This window comes from Thamnophis sirtalis, unplaced genomic scaffold (genome assembly GCF_051295495.1).
Source record: "Thamnophis sirtalis isolate CommonGarterSnake01/CBP01778 unplaced genomic scaffold, rThaSir2_p1.2 scaffold_2, whole genome shotgun sequence".
Taxonomy (NCBI): Eukaryota; Metazoa; Chordata; class Lepidosauria; order Squamata; family Natricidae; genus Thamnophis; species Thamnophis sirtalis.
In genome coordinates this window covers 139,535,573-139,557,699 of record NW_028261382.1, presented here as the reverse complement: position 1 = coordinate 139,557,699, position 22,127 = coordinate 139,535,573, and the positions used below count along the sequence as shown (strand labels likewise).

At 40.8% G+C, this 22,127-nt stretch overlaps 1 protein-coding gene across 1 annotated transcript in view; it reads left to right on the top strand.

The window, feature by feature from the left end:
* LOC148049206 (DGAT1/2-independent enzyme synthesizing storage lipids-like) overlaps positions 1-16,914 on the top strand; it is a 29,826-nt gene extending 12,912 nt beyond the window's left edge. Inside the window, exons 5-7 of the mRNA XM_087707053.1 lie at positions 14,341-14,401; positions 14,955-15,094; positions 16,807-16,914. Coding sequence (XP_087563179.1) covers positions 14,341-14,401; positions 14,955-15,094; positions 16,807-16,914 — 309 coding nt within the window. The remainder of the gene's footprint in view (positions 1-14,340; positions 14,402-14,954; positions 15,095-16,806) is intronic.
* The last annotated feature ends 5,213 nt before the right edge of the window (positions 16,915-22,127 follow it).

Sequence of the window (22,127 nt, the reverse complement as noted above, 5' to 3'; positions counted from 1 at the left end):
TGTGGGTGGAGTTCACGCCATACATCCTTTAATTCATATTCCTCCCTCATGTCTTCAAAGGTTTTGGGGAGAACTCTCCTCCTTTCTCTTAATTTCCCCCCCTTTTGGATGTTTCCTGGGTTATAATCCATTGTCCTATCTGCCACCGCGTTATAATCACCCACCACACATATATGGTCATAGCCTAACTCTGCAATTTTTAAATGCAACTTTCTAAAGAAAGTACTTTGGCTGTCATTCGGTGCGTATATGGCCACCAGCAAATTTTATATCGACCAAATTTCAACTCGACCATTAAAATTCTACCCTCCCCATCCGTATACACCAATTTAGAATCGATATGGTCTTTAACATACAACACAATGCCCCTTTTCTTTTCATCTGCTAAACTTGTATACATTATACCCAGCCGGGGGTAATACAACACATTTTGCTGGTGGTTCATTATATGTACTTCTTGCAAGCATGTCAAATCACAATTCTTTTTCCGTAGAGCATTCAGTATTTTATTTCTCTTTCTTAGTGAATTCAAACCATTTATATTTAAGGAAATTAAGCGGAGTTCATCCGCCATGTTTATTTGTTTAAGGCTTTAGCTTTTGTTGTCTGCCTCGTTTGTGGTCTCTCATCTCTGCTTTGTTTCTCATTTCCCCCTTTCTCATCTCCCGGGACACTATTCTTTCGCTCCTCTCCTCAGCTCTTGTTGTCCAATTCTCCATCATTATTCTGAGTTCCCCTCTTCAACTGGCTTTCCATAAAGTCTTGTGCATCTTGCAATGATTCAATCCGAAACCTCTGGCCTTGCCAGAGAAAAGATATCCCTTCTGGGAAAAGCCACCTATACATCACCTGAAGTTTCCTCAATTGTGTTGTTAGGTCCTGATATTTCTGCCTCCTTTCCCTCACTCTTCTTGGTATCTGTTTTAGTACTATGACCATTTCCCCCGCATACATGGTATTCTGGTCACGTGCCTTCTGGTAAATTTCTTCTCTCAGGGATCGTTTAGTAAACCTCACGTGCACTTCACGTGGCAGTTTCTGTCTCCTAGTATAGGAAGTATAGACTCTATATACGTCATCGATGTCACTCTATATCAACAACTTATCTTTCTGGGCGATCCCTGCTATCATCTCCACCATAATTTCCTTCAGTTTCTCCCCTCTTTCCTCTGGAATATTTTGAAATCTGAGAAAGAAGGCTGACTTTTCTAATTCCAACATAGCAATCTCATCTTCCAACCTTCTATTAATATGTAGCTGCCTCATCTCCCACCTTGCCATATTCTCTTCACTTTCCTTCATTTTTACTCCTAACTCTTGAATTTGACCCTCCTGTTTCTCCATTTTTGCCCAGATCTCCTTTTGCTGTGAATACAGCTGTTTCATTTCACCCCTCATGTCTCCCATTTCATTTTTAATGTCGGCCAGGGATTTTTCGGTGATCTCTTGATTCCTAGCCATATTATTTTGTATCGATAGCAAAGTTGTCTGTATATTTTGCAATGTGGGGGCCTTCTCTACCCCAGTCATATTGTCTAAAGTTCTGTGTGTTATTGGACGGGTTGTAGATGGGGACGGCTGAGTAGGTAATGCCGAGGTTTCCCCCCCCCCTTTGCCCAGCTCATATCAATTAAGTTAAGAATATCCCACTGTTTCATAAGCTATCTGCTACCAGTTTAAGCAATGTTCCAACTTACTTTGCTGCTATCTATACGGAAATATATATATAAATATAGTCCCATAGAGAGAGCTAAAAAAAGGTACAGGAGGGGGCGCATATCAGGAAGAAAGGAAAGAAGGGGGGGCAAATACATCAACACAAAAAAAATCAAACCTCAAAGAGAAGAGAATAAAAAAGAAGAAAGGTTCAGCTCGAAGTATTCCCCTTTCAAGTGTCCAACTCCAGCTCCAAAAGGAAAAAAGAGAAAACAGTGGATATAATATTGACTGTCTCAAGTGGAACCTTAAACCTCCTCCTATAACAGCACAAAAGTTTTCCAAAAATCTTGGGAGCAGGCAGAGCAAGTCCGCTGATTACTATCAGCTATGCCTCAGGGTAAAAAACTTCCCTCTTCTCTGTTTCCACCACCTAGGCCGCCTTCGACGACTCTTTATGATGTAAATCGATCTTCAATTGTTAGTTCATTTGCTCCTGTTTGTGTTAATTGCTGCTAAAAGTCCCATCAAAGAGGGGAAAAAAGGTTGCCAGAGATGCAGTAACCAAATAGTAAATCCAACTTACTCTTCAAAAAAATTTAGGGCGTCCAGATTCACACCAAAAATCCTACGCCAAACAAAAGTGCTGTGTCATGGCTGGGACAGCCATGCATCCCTCTCCAGACGTCTGGGATCGGGGCTGAGCCTCTGTCTTGCCGAGGAGATTGCACTTCCCCCCGCCTGCAGAGAAGCACCTCTGTTCTTCGCTGAGTCCCTCCAAGACCAGCGAACGACTACTCTTTATGCTGCCAGACCCCTGGTTGTCAGCTAGGCTTCAGAGCTATCTCCAAGCCTGCCGCCATAGCCAATGACATCACCGGAAGTCAAGGCTGGACGTGGGAACTACGGGCTGGACGATGCTGAGCTTAGAGCAGTTGTATTGAGGTAGTCTAGACAAAGCATCAGCTATGAAGTTCTTCCCTCCCGGGATGTACTTAAGTGTGAAATTAAAACGATTGAAATGCTGAGCCCAGCGCATCTGCTTAGGGGAGAGCCACATGGGAGTCCTCAAAGCCTCCAAGTTCTTATAATCAGTCCACACCTCAAATGGGTGCTTAGCGCCCTCCAGGAAGTGGCGCCATGTGGCCATAGCCCAGCGTACAGCAAATGCTTCTTTCTCTCAGATCACCCAACGTCTCTCCATGTCTGTGAGTTTACAGGAGGTGTAGGCACAAGGTTGTAAATTACCTTGGTCTGAAGCAAGACGGCCCCCACCGCCACGTCACTGGCATCAGCTTGAACGACAAAGGGCTTGTCCATCTCTGGATGCTTCAGAACTGGCTCCTCGGCAAAAAGTCATTTCAACTTTTCAAAAGCAGCTTGACACTCCATGGTCCAATTCAACGGCTTGCTAGGTTTAGGTTTAGGCCCACCTTTGGACTTCAACAAATTAGTGATGGGAAGTGCAATTTTGGCAAAAGAAGGGATGAACTGATGATAGAAATTGGCAAAACCCAAAAATTTCTGTAATTGTCTACGTGTACGGGGCCCCTCCCACTCAGTGACCGCCTTGACCTTAGTGGGGTCCATCTCAACACCAGCGGGGGAGATACGATACCCAAGGTAGTCTATCTTCTCCTGGTGAAATTCACATTTGGATAACTTGGCATAAAGTTCCGCAGCTCGGAGTTTCTTCAGGACAGTACGGACCAACTTGACGTGTTCATCATATGTTTGTGTGTAAATAAGGATATCATCTAAATATACGATAACACCTTTGTAAAGGTGGTCATGCAAAATGTCATTAATCAATTGCATGAAAACTGCAGGCGTCCCCTGCAGGTTAAAGGGCATTACATGGAACTGGAAGCAACCCAGGGGGCAGTTGAAAGCAGTCTTCCACTCATTCCCCTCCTTTATGTGGACCCTATAGTATGCCTCCCTTAAGTCCAGTTTAGTAAAAATGCGGCCTTTTCCCAGTTGGGCCAGCATGTGCTTCATCAGAGGCAAACGGTAGAGATTATGAGAAGAGATTGAATTAAGGTTCTTAAAATTAACACACAAACAAAGAGAGCCATCTTTTTTCTCCCTGAATAGTACAGGGGCTGCTACCTTGGGCCTGGCTGGTTCAATGAAACCCCTTTGCAAGTTCTTGTCAATAAACTTCTTCATTTCCTCCATTTCTCTGGGCGACATAGAATATATTTGGGGTTTTGGAAGCGGCACTCCAGGCAAAATTTCAATGGAGCAATCAGTGGGTCTGTGGGGTGGAAGTTTATCTGAAGATTTTTCACTAAAAAAACCCTTTAGGTCCCAATACTCTTTCGGAATCTTTTCTTCCCCCTCAATTTTCTCCTGCCCCTGGCGGCCAATGCGGGGCTGGAGCCTGCAGGCTCAGGGGCATTGACATCCCCATCTGGGGCTGTGCTGGTCCGAATACGCAGCCACCGAGCCTCCCTCCAGTTAATGCGAGGGTTCCATTTACGAAGCCAGGGGAGTCCCAAAATAAGGGGTCTGTCCATCCCAGGTGCCACAATAAAAGAGATCAATTCTACATGGGTGCCCATTTTCATCTCTAGAGGTTCAGTGTAGAAATGGGCTGCCCCCCCCTGCAATGGATCCATCAATTTGGCAAAAAACAATAGGGGTTTTCAAAGTCCTCAATTTCAAGCCCAGTTTCTCAACCATTGCAGGATTAATCATACATCTAGAACAGCCCGAATCGAGGAGGGTGGAAAGCCGTTCTGTCTCCCCAGCAGGTGGCACCCTTAACTCAATTGGGATCAACAGGGGGCCTTTATTTGAGCTCACCCAACATGGCGAGGCGTCGTCATCGGAGTCATCAGAGGAGCTGGTGGTCACATCCGCTTCCTCCTCCGCCTCCTGCCGGAAACACTGGGGGGTATTTTCAGCAGCGAAGGCAGCCTCCTTCTTCCTCCCCTGGGGCCTTGCTAGTCTTCCCTTCCCTCTTGGTAGGGGGTGGGGCAGTTGGAGGAAGTTTAACGCGGCATTCCATGACTCGATGGCCTTCTTTCCCACATCGGAAGCATGTGAAAGGCTTGGCCTTGCTGGCGGAGCTTCCCTTCCCTTCACCCCTGATGCGGAATGGGGCCCTTTGAGCTGGAGGGTGGTGATCTCTCTGCTTTTTCCTCTTTCACACATTGAAGTCTAATCAAGTCTAGCTCAACGTCTGCTGCATTTTCATACCAAGCCGCAACTTGGGAAGGTGTCTGTTAACGCATTGTTGGTAAATGTCCTCATTTAATCCCAATGCAAACTGATCCAGGAGTGCCTCTTTAGACCAACCCCTCATATATGATGAAAGCTGTTGAAACTCCTGAACATATTCAGCCACTGGTCTATCTCCCTGCTTTAGAGCCATAAATTTCACCTTCCCTCATTTCTCAATCAGCGGATCATCAAATCTCCTCTTTAGTGCAGTCATAAAGACATCAAAATTCCTCAGGAGGGGGGAGTTACATTGGTGTAAGCTGACCATCCAATCGGCTGCTTTATTATTATTATTATTATTATTATTGTTGTTGTACAATTGTATCACAGCGGCCAGTTGTTTCGCCGGATTTGGCATTGGTTACTAGTCGGGCCCCACCCAGGGGCCTAGGACGTTGTAACGTATTTTCGTAATATGCGTGCAGATCCAAGCAGTGCGGCTTTTTGCATTTGACTGATGGTGATTTTGTCAATTTTTAACTGTTTTAAATGTAATTCCAGTGCTTTTGGAATAGCACCCAGTGTGCCAATTACCACTGGAATTACCACTGCTGGTTTGTGCCATAGTCGTTGAATTTCGATTCTGGTATCCTGGTATCTTGCGATTTTTTCATGTTCCTTCTCGGCGACCCTGCTATCACCTGGTATTGCGATGTCTATGATTGTGACCTTATTTTTCTCAACCAGTGTGATGTCTGGTGTATTATGCACCAGTATTTTGTCGGTTTGTATACGGAAATCCCACAAGATCTTGACCATCTGATTTTCGGTGACTTTTTCAGGCTGATGTTCCCACCAGTTTGTTGCTGTTTTAATATTATAATTTTTGCACAAATTCCAATGGATCATTTGTGCTACTGAATTGTGCCGCAATTTATAATCAGTCTGCGCGATTTTTTTACAGCAGCTGAGTATGTGATCAACAGTTTCATCAGCTTCTTTGCAAAGTCTGCATTTGGCATCATCAGAGGATTTTTCGATTTTGGCCTTAATGGCATTTGTGCGGATAGCTTGTTCTTGCGCAGCCAGGATTAGTGACTCTGTTTCTTTCTTTAATGTACCTGTTTTTAACCATAACCAAGTTTGTTCACTGTCCACTTTATCTTTTATTTTTTCCAGAAATTGACCATGCAGTGCTTTGTTCTGCCAACTCTCCATTCTTGATTTTATCACATCTTTTCTGTATTCTTGTTTTGTCTGTTGGGCCTTCAGTAGATTTTTGTTCTTTACTTCGATTAATAGATGTTCTTGAGTGTCTTTTAAATAATCAGCCAGTGCATGTTTTTCTTCTTCAACTGTTTGCTTCACTTGTAATAATCCTCTGCCACCTGATTTTCGGGGCAGATATGGTCTATCAGTATCACCACGTGGATGTAAAATGTAGTGCATTGTCATTAGTTTCCTGGTTTTTCGGTCCAAAAGGTACAAATCAGCTTGTGTCCAGTTAACTATGCCAGCTGTGTATCTTATAACTGGTATTGCCCAGGTATTTATGGCCTTGATTGTATTTCCACCATTCAATTTAGATTTCAAAATTTTCCTAACTCTGTTGGTGTACTCTCGCCTGACAATACTTTTTACTTCTCCATGCTTGATGTTATCCAACTGCAGAATGCCTAAGTATTTGTAGGCTTCATTTTCTTTGCATTTAATTAGTTGGCCATTGGGCATTTCAATTCCCTCAGATGCAGTGATTTTGCCCCTTTTTATGGATACAGTGGCACATTTTTCCATGCCAAACTGCATTGAAATATCGGTGCTGAATACTCGGACTGTATTTGTCAATGATTGGATTTCTATTTCTGACTTTCCATAGAGTTTCAAATCATCCATATATAGTAAATGCGAAATTTTTTCAGCTTTTTTGGCTGTTTGGTAGCCTAATTTCATTTTTTTTAAGATTACTGATAGTGGGATCATTGCGATGATGAAGAGAAGAGGTGAAAGTGAATCACCCTGGAAAATTCCTCGCTTGATATTAACCATTCCGTAGCTCTCATTCCCTACTGCCAACTCAGTTCTCCATTGTTTCATTGCCTTTTCAGTAAAGGATGTAATATTTTTGCTAATGCCAGTTGTTTCTAAGCATTTTATGATCCAACTATGTGGCAGTGAGTCAAATGTCTTTTTGTAATCAATCCAGACCATATTCAAGTTCGTTTTTCTGTTCTTACAATTTTCTAATATCATTTTATCAATTAGAAGCTGATCTTTTGTGCCCCTGCTCCTTCTTTTGTTGCCTTTTTGCTCTACTGGCAAGATGTTGTTTGTTTCCAAATAATCCATCATGTTATCTGCAATAATGCCTGTGAGTAATTTGAAGGTTGTTGGTAAGCATGTTATTGGTCTGTAGTTTTCAGGTGTTGTTCCTTTAGTTGGATCTTTCTGAATCAAGTATGTTTTTCCAGTTGTCAACCATTCATCAATTTGGCCCTTTTGTAAAATTTCATTCAGTTGCCTGGCCAATATTGCATGTAAACTGGTCAGATATTTGAGCCAGAAACCATGTAATTGGTCCTTTCCAGGTGATGTCCAATTCTTTACCTTTTTAACTCGATTTTTGATCATCTCAGTTGTTATTTCTAATACTTGCATTTGTTTGTTGCCAATGCTTTTCTCAAAGTCATGTATCCACTTTGCTTCCTTGTTGTAGTCCTTTGCATTTTCCCACAATTCTTTCCAGAATTCAACTGTGGCCTGCTTTTCTGGTTTTTCACTTTTGGTGTCACCATTCACATTAAGACTTTGATAAAAACGCCGTTGGTCTGATCGAAATGGCTGATTTTGTTTATATTGGATGATTCGTGCCTCATATCTTTCAATTTTTCTAGCTGTTGCTGTTATCTGCTGTTTTACAATCTCTACAGCTTCATTGATGTTTCTTGTATCCAATCTATATCTTCTGATTAGCCGATCTATGATTTTGTTGTTTTTAAGCCGTTGCTCATGCATGTTCTTTAAGTTACTAGCATCTGCCCTTAATTTTTTGATTTTTTGTTCTAGACGGATTTTCCACTTTGGCTTTGATGCTTTTTCTGTTGTGTGACTAGGTACTTTAATTTTAATGCCTAGTTCATTAGTGACTATTACAGCTGCACTGTACATTAACTGGTTTGTTTCCAAGATGGATCCCGGTTCAATTGTTGAAAACACTGCATTAACCATTTTCATGATAGGGGCCAAAATTTTCTTAGGCACAGTTTTTAGTGATGGTAAACGTTGCCTTTCCTCATTAAGCAGAAAATGCTCCATGATCTTATCCTTCAATTCTTTTTGTTTTTGAGTTAGTTCATCAGTTGGTTCAGTGATAACTGGTTCTAGTGGTGGTGATGTTATTTCCTCCCTGAGAGCTTCTTCTGGGAGTTCTACTATAATGTCTTTAGTTGTGTCTTGAATATCAGTTATTTCCGCTTGTGATATTGTTTTTTGGGTTTTGCAATTTGCCTGAATTTCCTCATGTTCAACTTCACTAAACACTTTATTCTGTATAATAAATCGCCTTTGATCTGCTAGTCGTTGTTCACTAACATTTGAATCTGGATATTGTTGTTTCCATAATTCATACATTCGCTTTAAATATCCTCTTTTTTCTGGCTCTGAGTTGTAGTAACAGGCCATTATGGCACGGTTTTCATCTGCACTATATTTTTGTCGTTTTGTTGGCTGGTCCACTTGTAGCCCACTTGTCGACGGATGTCCAGGGACCCCAACATCCACCGCGGTCCTTGTTAACCCGCACGATGACCGATGCGGTATGGAATTCTTATTCGTTTTTTTCACCATATTGTATGGGTTGGCGGGGGTTTCTTTACGGGACCAGATGCCAACCTGATCCCAACCTTCCTCCTTTCTCATCCGGGCTTGGGACCGGCAACGGCGGAGTTATTATTATTATTGTTGTTGTTGTTGTTGTTGTTGTTGTTGTTGTTGTACAATTGTATCACAGCGGCCAGTTGTTTCGCCGGATTTGGCATTGGTTACTAGTCAGGCCTCACCCAGGGGCCTAGGACGTTGTAACGTATTTTCGTAATATGCGTGCAGATCCAAGCAGTGCGGCTTTTTGCATTTGACTGATGGTGATTTTGTCAATTTTTAACTGTTTTAAATGTAATTCCAGTGCTTTTGGAATAGCACCCAGTGTGCCAATTACCACTGGAATTACCACTGCTGGTTTGTGCCATAGTCGTTGAATTTCGATTTTTAAGTCCTGGTATCTTGCGATTTTTTCATGTTCCTTCTCGGCGACCCTGCTATCACCTGGTATTGCGATGTCTATGATTGTGACCTTATTTTTCTCAACCAGTGTGATGTCTGGTGTATTATGCACCAGTATTTTGTCGGTTTGTATACGGAAATCCCACAAGATCTTGACCATCTGATTTTCGGTGACTTTTTCAGGCTGATGTTCCCACCAGTTTGTTGCTGTTTTAATATTATAATTTTTGCACAAATTCCAATGGATCATTTGTGCTACTGAATTGTGCCGCAATTTATAATCAGTCTGCGCGATTTTTTTACAGCAGCTGAGTATGTGATCAACAGTTTCATCAGCTTCTTTGCAAAGTCTGCATTTGGCATCATCAGAGGATTTTTCGATTTTGGCCTTAATGGCATTTGTGCGGATAGCTTGTTCTTGCGCAGCCAGGATTAGTGACTCTGTTTCTTTCTTTAATGTACCTGTTTTTAACCATAACCAAGTTTGTTCACTGTCCACTTTATCTTTTATTTTTTCCAGAAATTGACCATGCAGTGCTTTGTTCTGCCAACTCTCCATTCTTGATTTTATCACATCTTTTCTGTATTCTTGTTTTGTCTGTTGGGCCTTCAGTAGATTTTTGTTCTTTACTTCGATTAATAGATGTTCTTGAGTGTCTTTTAAATAATCAGCCAGTGCATGTTTTTCTTCTTCAACTGTTTGCTTCACTTGTAATAATCCTCTGCCACCTGATTTTCGGGGCAGATATGGTCTATCAGTATCACCACGTGGATGTAAAATGTAGTGCATTGTCATTAGTTTCCTGGTTTTTCGGTCCAAAAGGTACAAATCAGCTTGTGTCCAGTTAACTATGCCAGCTGTGTATCTTATAACTGGTATTGCCCAGGTATTTATGGCCTTGATTGTATTTCCACCATTCAATTTAGATTTCAAAATTTTCCTAACTCTGTTGGTGTACTCTCGCCTGACAATACTTTTTACTTCTCCATGCTTGATGTTATCCAACTGCAGAATGCCTAAGTATTTGTAGGCTTCATTTTCTTTGCATTTAATTAGTTGGCCATTGGGCATTTCAATTCCCTCAGATGCAGTGATTTTGCCCCTTTTTATGGATACAGTGGCACATTTTTCCATGCCAAACTGCATTGAAATATCGGTGCTGAATACTCGGACTGTATTTGTCAATGATTGGATTTCTATTTCTGACTTTCCATAGAGTTTCAAATCATCCATATATAGTAAATGCGAAATTTTTTCAGCTTTTTTGGCTGTTTGGTAGCCTAATTTCATTTTTTTTAAGATTACTGATAGTGGGATCATTGCGATGATGAAGAGAAGAGGTGAAAGTGAATCACCCTGGAAAGTTCCTCGCTTGATATTAACCATTCCGTAGCTCTCATTCCCTACTGCCAACTCAGTTCTCCATTGTTTCATTGCCTTTTCAGTAAAGGATGTAATATTTTTGCTAATGCCAGTTGTTTCTAAGCATTTTATGATCCAACTATGTGGCAGTGAGTCAAATGCCTTTTTGTAATCAATCCAGACCATATTCAAGTTCGTTTTTCTGTTCTTACAATTTTCTAATATCATTTTATCAATTAGAAGCTGATCTTTTGTGCCCCTGCTCCTTCTTTTGTTGCCTTTTTGCTCTACTGGCAAGATGTTGTTTGTTTCCAAATAATCCATCATGTTATCTGCAATAATGCCTGTGAGTAATTTGAAGGTTGTTGGTAAGCATGTTATTGGTCTGTAGTTTTCAGGTGTTGTTCCTTTAGTTGGATCTTTCTGAATCAAGTATGTTTTTCCAGTTGTCAACCATTCATCAATTTGGCCCTTTTGTAAAATTTCATTCAGTTGCCTGGCCAATATTGCATGTAAACTGGTCAGATATTTGAGCCAGAAACCATGTAATTGGTCCTTTCCAGGTGATGTCCAATTCTTTACCTTTTTAACTCGATTTTTGATCATCTCAGTTGTTATTTCTAATACTTGCATTTGTTTGTTGCCAATGCTTTTCTCAAAGTCATGTATCCACTTTGCTTCCTTGTTGTAGTCCTTTGCATTTTCCCACAATTCTTTCCAGAATTCAACTGTGGCCTGCTTTTCTGGTTTTTCACTTTTGGTGTCACCATTCACATTAAGACTTTGATAAAAACGCCGTTGGTCTGATCGAAATGGCTGATTTTGTTTATATTGGATGATTCGTGCCTCATATCTTTCAATTTTTCTAGCTGTTGCTGTTATCTGCTGTTTTACAATCTCTACAGCTTCATTGATGTTTCTTGTATCCAATCTATATCTTCTGATTAGCCGATCTATGATTTTGTTGTTTTTAAGCCGTTGCTCATGCATGTTCTTTAAGTTACTAGCATCTGCCCTTAATTTTTTGATTTTTTGTTCTAGACGGATTTTCCACTTTGGCTTTGATGCTTTTTCTGTTGTGTGACTAGGTACTTTAATTTTAATGCCTAGTTCATTAGTGACTATTACAGCTGCACTGTACATTAACTGGTTTGTTTCCAAGATGGATCCCGGTTCAATTGTTGAAAACACTGCATTAACCATTTTCATGATAGGGGCCAAAATTTTCTTAGGCACAGTTTTTAGTGATGGTAAACGTTGCCTTTCCTCATTAAGCAGAAAATGCTCCATATCTTATCCTTCAATTCTTTTTGTTTTTGAGTTAGTTCATCAGTTGGTTCAGTGATAACTGGTTCTAGTGGTGGTGATGTTATTTCCTCCCTGAGAGCTTCTTCTGGGAGTTCTACTATAGTGTCTTTAGTTGTGTCTTGAATATCAGTTATTTCCGCTTGTGATATTGTTTTTTGGGTTTTGCAATTTGCCTGAATTTCCTCATGTTCAACTTCACTAAACACTTTATTCCGTATAATAAATCGCCTTTGATCTGCTAGTCGTTGTTCACTAACATTTGAATCTGGATATTGTTGTTTCCATAATTCATACATTCGCTTTAAATATCCTCTTTTTTCTGGCTCTGAGTTGTAGTAACAGGCCATTATGGCACGGTTTTCATCTGCACTATATTTTTGTCGTTTTGTTGGCTGGTCCACTTGTAGCCCACTTGTCGACGGATGTCCAGGGACCCCAACATCCGCCGCGGCCCTTGTTAACCCGCGCGACGACCGATGCAGTATGGCATTCTTATTTGTTTTTTTCACCATATTGTATGGGTTGGCGGGGGTTTTTTTACGGGACCAGATGCCAACCTGTTCCCAACCTTCCTCCTTTCTCATCCGGGCTTGGGACCGGCAACAGCGGAGTTATTATTATTATTATTATTATTATTATTATTATTATTATTATTATTATTATTTATTTGTCTTGTATGCCGCCCACTCCCGAAGGACTCCGGGTGGCTCACAATAGACAAGGGAAAGGGGAAACTAGACAAAGACAACATTTTAAAAACAAAAGCGCAACATTCACAATTTCCATGGAGCTGGATATTTCACAGCCCCCCCTCCCCCCCCCCCGGCCTGCTGGAGCAGCCAGGACTTGGTGGCTTTGCGGAAGGCCTTCCAAAGAAAGTAAAACCATTCGCACTTTCATCTCATCTGTTTCTAAATTGGGCCCATAAATTTCCATATAATTCCAAATCTGAATAACAAACAGACCCAGGTCCCTGGCATTACCGTTATATTTTACTGGTAAAGGAGGGACTTTTGCCATTCTGCGTCTTCTGGGGGGCCCTCCTACTCTGGCAGCAGCCCTGGCTGGGGGGGAGGCTGTTTCTGGGTTTGTTTGCTCCCATCCCCCCTCGGCCTCTTCAACCTCCCTAAATTTATGGGTTCCACCACAAAACCACGCTCGACTAAACCGTGCCTGACTAAACCGCGTTGCTGACGTTATCAACAGGGCGACAACAGCACAGAGACAGAAGCACGCTGTAAACCCTAAACCTAAAATTAACCCCTAAACCTAAACCTAACCCCCCCTAAACCTAATCCTAAACCTAACCCTAAACCTAACCCTTAACCTAACCCTAACCCTAACCCTAACCCTAACCCTAACCCTAACCCTAAAACTAACCCTAAACCTAACCCTAAACCTAACCCTAAACTTAACCCTTAACCTAACCCTAAACCTAATTCTAACCCTTAACCTAACCCTAAACCTAACCCTAACCCTTAACCTAACCCTAAACCTAAACCTAAACCTAACCCTAACTCTTACCTTAAATTGAATCAGCTTGCTTTCAAAGCACTATTTAAAGTGCCCTTCTTTCTCCGCGCTGGCTGTTGTCACCCTGTTGATGACGTCAGCGAGGCGGTTTAATCGGGCGCAGTTTAGTTGAGTGCGGTTTTGACAGATTTATGCATGGAGTACCTTTGTTCAAATTCTTCCGTTTGCTCTCTTTCCATCTCTCTTGGGACCTCAGTTCGGTCATAACTTCTTCCCAGTCCGCTGGTTTTTTCTTTGGTCTCCTTCTGGTCCTGCATCCAAATTCTCAATATCCTTTTTTTGCCCCACTCCCAAAGTCCATTGGGGCCGAACCGCAGGCTCTTCTACCCTTAGGCCAGCTAGCCTTTCAGGTAAAGATGGTTCTGCAGTTTCTCTTCCAGTCTCCTCATCATCGCTCACTTGCAATGACATTTTCTCCATTCCTTCTTGTGAGTACACCCCCCACGGTAGGTTAAAAACTCCTGGTGGGGTGTGAGTGAGTCTTCGCTTACTGTCAGCACTCCTCCATTGAATAATTAGAAAAGAAAACCACGAGACTCGATTTACAGAAATCAAGTGTACTTTTACTAATTATAAATGATCAGAAGTGTAGCAAAGCGAAGACTGATTATTTAGGCGCAAAAGCGAATGATATATAGAATAAACCATTCCCCACCTCTTGGCATCCCAGTTATAGTCCAGTCATAATTCTCCCAAGTGTCAGGTGTGAGATAACTTCGAAAGGCATCACCAAGATGGAATGTCGGTGCCTTTGGCCTTGGCGGGAAACCTCCTCCGCATGCGCAGTAAAACAGGCAGCAGAACTCCAGAATCTTCCTCCAGCACAAGTACTAAATCCCCTCCCAAATACCATGCCCCCCTCCCCGTTTCAATGGCAGCCAAAGCAGCAGCAAAGCAGAGGCTGACAGATTGTCAATATTGATTTTTCAAAGTGATCTTTTAATATACCCAGTTTATGTCCCAACAATAAATTTTATTTCTTTCATGTACAGGGACTAAAATAGTCTCATTATTCTTTCTTTTCCTTCATCTAGCCAATCGTCCCTATGTTTACACAAAATATTAGAGAAGCATATGTATCATATGGAAATATACGTAAGTAAAACTTTATGTATTCTCAGGAATATTATTACTTTTGAGGCTAGAAATGTATGCATCCGCATCTTTGCCTACCATGTTTAATTTAAAGATACTGTAGCTCAATCATCAGACCTTTGCTGTAAAATCTGATTCAGTACATTTCCCAAAGGTGACATGATGTCATGGGATTTTATGGACCCAAGGCTGACCCAGAAATTATGGAAACTCAGCAAAGTTAACCATATATTTTAAATGCATTGGTGCTTATTACAGGAAGCCTACCTGTCTGTCCATCCATCATCTTGCCTTCTATCAGCCTTGTGAGATCTATCTTTTTCATAATTCTAATTTTTTCACCCTTTTAAAATATAAATTGAACTTTGCAAATTGTAGCTCTCAAACATGGGAACTTCCCCCCCCTTCAACTGAAAAACCTTTACTTTACTAAGTTCTAATACTGCTACTAAAAATTGCTAATATTCAAATATAGGATTTTAGAAAGACTAATACATAACTCGCAGACTGCTGCTAATATGCCTTTCTAAAATTTTCTAAATCTTGTACCCAGGACCAATGAGATGGCTATATGAGCGAATTCCATGGTTTACCTTTCCATTATGTGGATTGTTTCCAGTTAAACTTATAACCCATATTGGAAAACCAATTCCATATGATCCAAATATATCTGCTGAAAAATTAGCTGAAAAAGTAAGTATTATAAGGGAATAAAATATATATTCAAATTTACACTTTGTTCATGAAATTATAACTTTATAGTAACAGTTATTAGAATATAATACTTATTAGAATATACTACTTAGATATGCAGAATTATAGTTCAGTGCTTGGTACCTAACTGTCAATGTAAGACTTATCCATTCATCCATCCATCACTGTTTAAACATCACTTATTCAAACTATTCAACATGGCTAGCTGCACACTTAAATGAAAACATTCATCAAATTGCTATCATACTAAAGCCCTAAGAACTGCAGCAAACAGCTACAGTTGTCTTCAATGGTAGCTTCACATAGAATAAATGAAAACATTTTGAGAAATGACAAAGGCAGGAGTCAGTGTCTGAAGGCGTAGTCCAAGAATAGGTATAGCTTTCAGACCTGTTGAGGACTGTTTAGGGCACAGCTTCAATCTCCTGTTCGAGCAAATGCTGTAGTTCACAAATATCCCATTGCATACTAACTTCTTTTGGAAAGACTGCAACCATGTCGAGATCAGTAGGCAGAATTTTCATCTAATTAGATGATTTCAGTATAATAAAGTATCTGACTTTCTGGGATTCAACTCTTAACTCCTTCAAGTCCTTCACAAATCCAAGCTGTAGTCAAGACTGCCATTTATCTCCTGTTTAATTTGTAATGCTGATAAATATCATCACATTAATGATATGAGGCTCCAGATTGTTGAAGACAAAGTGATTCAACTCAGTCACATTTATAGCATTTTATAGCCCATAGAGCACCTTTCTATATCCTGCCTCTTTATTTCTCTGATCAATAGAATGGAGCATCTTTTCCTTAGAGGAAAAATGGGCTCAACATAGAATGCAAGAGGGAAGCTCAGCTGCAAAATGTAAACATTCACATAGCCTATAAAGCCATAATCAATTTCCTTTGGGATATGCATGTTCTGAAAATTTAGTTCATTTTTTTAGTTCATTTATTAAGACTTATAGGCCGCCCTTCTCCCTGAGGGGACTCAGGGCGGGTTACAATCATAAGGGAAGGGTGTGCAACAACAAGGGACAAACAATAAGTGAGCAAAAATAAAATAGTAAAACCACAACATGCATTCAACAGTCAGCACTCGGGCGGGTAAATTGGAACCTATCCCCAGGCCTGCTGGGAGAGCCAGGTCTTGAGGGCTGTGCGGAAGGTCTGGATGGTGGTGAGGGTACGAATCTCAACGGGGAGGTCGTTCCACAGGGTCGGAGCTGCAACAGAAAAGGCTGAAAAACCAATTATTGTGGCATCTAAACTGAGATTCACATATTCAAGTAAATGTTTTAACCAGATAATTGTGGTTTACTCAACAAGCCACAGTTAGGAGCAAATTAAATGAAAGGCACCCAGGTTCTATTTTGTTTTTTGTTTTAATTATACTACTGAATATAGGCAGAGAAGTAATTCTACGCTGTATAAGCACCATATGAGTTAACCCAAAGGGAAAATGTGATTTATCTGATTATGTACATTGTGGCATCCGTAGAAATAGAAAGAAAAAATCTTTGCCATAAATTGGAATTTTACATATATACTATGTTTAAATAAGTTCTATAGAATAGTCTATATCTTTTAGTTCTGAAATGTTCTCTCTATAATTTCTGAAACAGAAATCTAATTATGTCACCATTTTTCTTTCTTTTCCGCATCTCACCCATGCCATTCCATCTCTCCAACAGACTCAAAGGGCAATAGAGGCTTTACGGGACAAACACCAGGAAATCCCAGGAAACATATTGCATTCTCTAAGGCAACATTTTGAGACACGTAACAAAGAAAAACAGTGATATAACAACAATCATATTATATATATATATATATATATATATATATATATATATATATATATATATATATATATATATATATATATATATATATATATATATATATGTGTGTGTGTTATTATTTGTGCTGATAAATAAATAAAGGAAGACTAGTATAGATCTATTTCAAGCTATTTAGCTCTCATCAGCTAGCCATATCCTTACTGGGATTCGAACCTGTGCTCTATTGCCTCCCCAGGCAGGGAGTTAACCATTTGAGCTACAGAGAACGACTCCTTTTATCAGCCAGCCAGGGTGGGAGGTATATACTTAAAGTCACAACCCCTGGTATGCCCAAGTGTGGGAGGAAGGTCACACTTCCACTCTCTGTCATTAGGCTCGTCACAAGAGTCCATCCAGACAGAAACCCAATATTTTTACTGTTGCCTTTGTTATATTTGTGTTATTATTTGTGCTGATAAATAAATAAAGGAAGACTAGTATAGATCTATTTCAAGCTATTTAGCTCTCATCAGCTAGCCATATCCTTACTGGGATTCGAACCTGTGCTCTATTGCCTCCCCAGGCAGGGAGTTAACCATTTGAGCTACAGAGAACGACTCCTTTTATCAGCCAGCCAGGGTGGGAGGTATATACTTAAAGTCACAACCCCTGGTATGCCCAAGTGTGGGAGGAAGGTCACACTTCCACTCTCTGTCATTAGGCTCGTCACAAGAGTCCATCCAGACAGAAACCCAATATTTTTACTGTTGCCTTTGTTATATTTGTGTTATTATTTGTGCTGATAAATAAATAAAGGAAGACTAGTATAGATCTATTTCAAGCTATTTAGCTCTCATCAGCTAGCCATATCCCGTAAGGATATGGCTAGCTGATGAGAGCTAAATAGCTTGAAATAGATCTATACTAGTCTTCCTTTATTTATTTATCAGCACAAATAATAACACAAATATAACAAAGGCAACAGTAAAAATATTGGGTTTCTGTCTGGATGGACTCTTGTGACGAGCCTAATGACAGAGAGTGGAAGTGTGACCTTCCTCCCACACTTGGGCATACCAGGGGTTGTGACTTTAAGTATATACCTCCCACCCTGGCTGGCTGATAAAAGGAGTCGTTCTCTGTAGCTCAAATGGTTAACTCCCTGCCTGGGGAGGCAATAGAGCACAGGTTCGAATCCCAGTAAGGATATGGCTAGCTGATGAGAGCTAAATAGCTTGAAATAGATCTATACTAGTCTTCCTTTATTTATTTATCAGCACAAATAATAACACAAATATAACAAAGGCAACAGTAAAAATATTGGGTTTCTGTCTGGATGGACTCTTGTGACGAGCCTAATGACAGAGAGTGGAAGTGTGACCTTCCTCCCACACTTGGGCATACCAGGGGTTGTGACTTTAAGTATATACCTCCCACCCTGGCTGGCTGATAAAAGGAGTCGTTCTCTGTAGCTCAAATGGTTAACTCCCTGCCTGGGGAGGCAATAGAGCACAGGTTCGAATCCCAGTAAGGATATGGCTAGCTGATGAGAGCTAAATAGCTTGAAATAGATCTATACTAGTCTTCCTTTATTTATTTATCAGCACAAATAATAACACAAATATAACAAAGGCAACAGTAAAAATATTGGGTTTCTGTCTGGATGGACTCTTGTGACGAGCCTAATGACAGAGAGTGGAAGTGTGACCTTCCTCCCACACTTGGGCATACCAGGGGTTGTGACTTTAAGTATATACCTCCCACCCTGGCTGGCTGATAAAAGGAGTCGTTCTCTGTAGCTCAAATGGTTAACTCCCTGCCTGGGGAGGCAATAGAGCACAGGTTCGAATCCCAGTAAGGATATGGCTAGCTGATGAGAGCTAAATAGCTTGAAATAGATCTATACTAGTCTTCCTTTATTTATTTATCAGCACAAATAATAACACAAATATAACAAAGGCAACAGTAAAAATATTGGGTTTCTGTCTGGATGGACTCTTGTGACGAGCCTAATGACAGAGAGTGGAAGTGTGACCTTCCTCCCACACTTGGGCATACCAGGGGTTGTGACTTTAAGTATATACCTCCCACCCTGGCTGGCTGATAAAAGGAGTCGTTCTCTGTAGCTCAAATGGTTAACTCCCTGCCTGGGGAGGCAATAGAGCACAGGTTCGAATCCCAGTAAGGATATGGCTAGCTGATGAGAGCTAAATAGCTTGAAATAGATCTATACTAGTCTTCCTTTATTTATTTATCAGCACAAATAATAACACAAATATAACAAAGGCAACAGTAAAAATATTGGGTTTCTGTCTGGATGGACTCTTGTGACGAGCCTAATGACAGAGAGTGGAAGTGTGACCTTCCTCCCACACTTGGGCATACCAGGGGTTGTGACTTTAAGTATATATATATATATATATACACACACATACACACACACACATACATACATATGTACTGTGTGTTTATGTGTATATATATATGTGTGTGTGTGCGTGTGTGTGTGCGTGTGTGCGTCCGTGTTTAGATAACATATATGAATGTGTAGTTTTTGGTTCCCCAATGAACCTTTGTTAAAATAAATAAAAATGAAAGATTGAGATGGGGAAGAATATATGTTTATTTCAATGTGTTTAAATCCCCAACATCAGAATAAATTTCATTTGAAAATACCAAGGCATTACATGATTATCATTCCATCCTTTTATGAATTATGTTTGAATAATCCTGGTGACATCACACTTGTGTCAGAAGGACTGAAGTGCGTCTGGATTGAAAAGATTAGTTGAAGAGATCACTGTTGCCCAGAGGACACCCAGTTGGGGTTCCTTCATGTTCCTGGTCTCAATGGTCCAAAGTTCAGACTTAGCCAAAACAGTTTCACTCTGGAACTGTGAAACAGAATCTCAACGTTTATTTAGGCTGGGGCCTCGGCACAAATTGAGGCCTGTTAAAGTTAATGGTAAAGTCATCACTGGAAGCCACGTGTTTTGTAGGTGGGATCCATGCTCTGTCCGCCTGGACAGATTTCTAGCCATTCAACCACCATCCGATAGCCGACTGGTTCAGCTAGCAGTCCTTTTCAATAAACAGTCTGCCAGGAATCCATTCTCTTTTCTCAGCAACCAGTTTGCCTGTTCTGACCTAGACTTCCTCAGACAGCATAAATCACAATCTTAGTCCCCAAATCCCTCTTTTATTTAGACGGCTGTGAATTATGGTCATTCACAGCCTGTAATGATTCACAAACACTCCGACAGATATCTGCTCAGGTTGCCACAGTCTTTCAGGGTAATATTGACAAGCACCCACATTTATCTCCCTTGAAACTCTTCCAGAGCCCTAATTGCCAATTAGTTTTGCAAGGCCAAACATAGCACAGAGTCAAATAGGACTTCTCAGAGATTGAACCAACCATATGAATTAATACAATACAATAGCAGAGTTGGAAGGAACCTTGGAAGTCTTCTAGTCCAACACCCTGTCTAGGCAGGAAACCCTATAACATATACCAACCCTAACCCTAACCCTATACCGTTTCAGACAAATGGCTACCCAACATCTTATTAAAGACTTGCCCAGACTTCAGGACTGGTCCATGTTCCTCCTCAACCTCCTCACTGACTGACTCTGCAGCACTACAACACTGGCAAGGCTCCATTCTGTGGGCCGCCGCCACTCTGTTACAGCCACCACTGGTCAGCTGGATCTCGGCCTCCTGGCATGCTGCTGATTAGGTATGGTGGATCTGCCACTGCTGTTTGCTGCCATTATTTGTTATGCCATTGCTGCTTTTTACAAATCCCCTTCCCCCCAGCTATGGCAAATCCCCACCAAGGTTTGATACTTGCTCTCGAATGCAGGCTTGCTAACCTCCAATCCTAACCAGGAGAACCACTGTTTTGCAAGATATCGCAGTGAACTGCTAATGACTGGATGAGATCTACTGTTATTCCTATCTTCAAAAAGGAAGAAAAGGAAATTACAAGAAATATAAACCAGTCACTCTAACTTCCATACTCTGAAATTTTTAGATTTCATATTGTAATCATGAAAATGTTTATCATTCAAAATAACTAAAAGAAATCTGGCTTGTCTTGTTTATTTTTTTCAGACAGTAGACTGTAAGATTTTTGTAAATATAACATATCTCTATTTGTACAAAGCAGCTGACAGAGTATTTCATTCTGACTAGCAGATTACTAATGTATAGGCTGCATAGAGACTAATTGGCTCACTGCCAACTTGAAAATTGTCCATCACTCATTAAATTTGAGTGAAATTGAGTCCAGAAACATACAAGATTTAATTGAGACTCCTGTACTTTTCAATGTGTTAATGACTTAGATCAGGTGTGTCAATCTTGATTTCATTGAGGACTGCATAACAAATGTGCTTGATCTTGGGGGGGGGGGGGCTGGGTTAGGCATGGCCAGCTCGACATCACTTGTGTCGGAGGGCATCTGTGATGGCAGATGAGAGGGGGGGGGGGAAAGTCCCAGGAAATTATTGACCAGCAGTGGAGACTTTATGAGACAAACACCAGAAAATGCCTGGAAGCATATTGCATGCTCTAAGACAAGTCATATAATATAAAGTGATATAACAAACACAATATTTGTAGATAATATATATGTATGTATATTTAAGATAACTGCCTTATTATTTAAATTTAAGTGGAATTAAAATTTGCACTTCAGATATATGATCTTGATACCAAAACCTGGTTTGAATAGTTAAGAATGTTACTAAATCTTTTTTTTTTACAAAGTTTCAGCAAAGATTAATTAGAATAGGGGTGTCAAACAAATCCTAGGAGCTAGAACCCGCACATGGGATACTTAGATCTGGCCCACGGAGCCACCCTCAAAATAGCAAAAGACCAGCCCTCAGTGTTGCTTCCAGCAAAAACAAAACTTGGGAGGGCTGCATGCGGTCTACCCCAAACTCCGTTTTTGCTGGCAGAGGGTTATAGGAGGCTGTCACAGCTGGAAACAGAGCTCGAGACTCCGTTTTCTCTAACAGAGCACTCAGGAGACCACAGGCATCCCTGACACAAGTGACGTTGAGCTGGCCATGCCTACCCTGGCCACAGCCCACCCCCCATCCCCCCCAAGGTCAAACATGTTAGATTGGGCAAAGGAAAGACACACTCAGGCTTAGGCAGCCACAGCTCTTAATTGTAACAGAACAACTATGTACAATCCAACGAAGGTTCAGTCTGACAG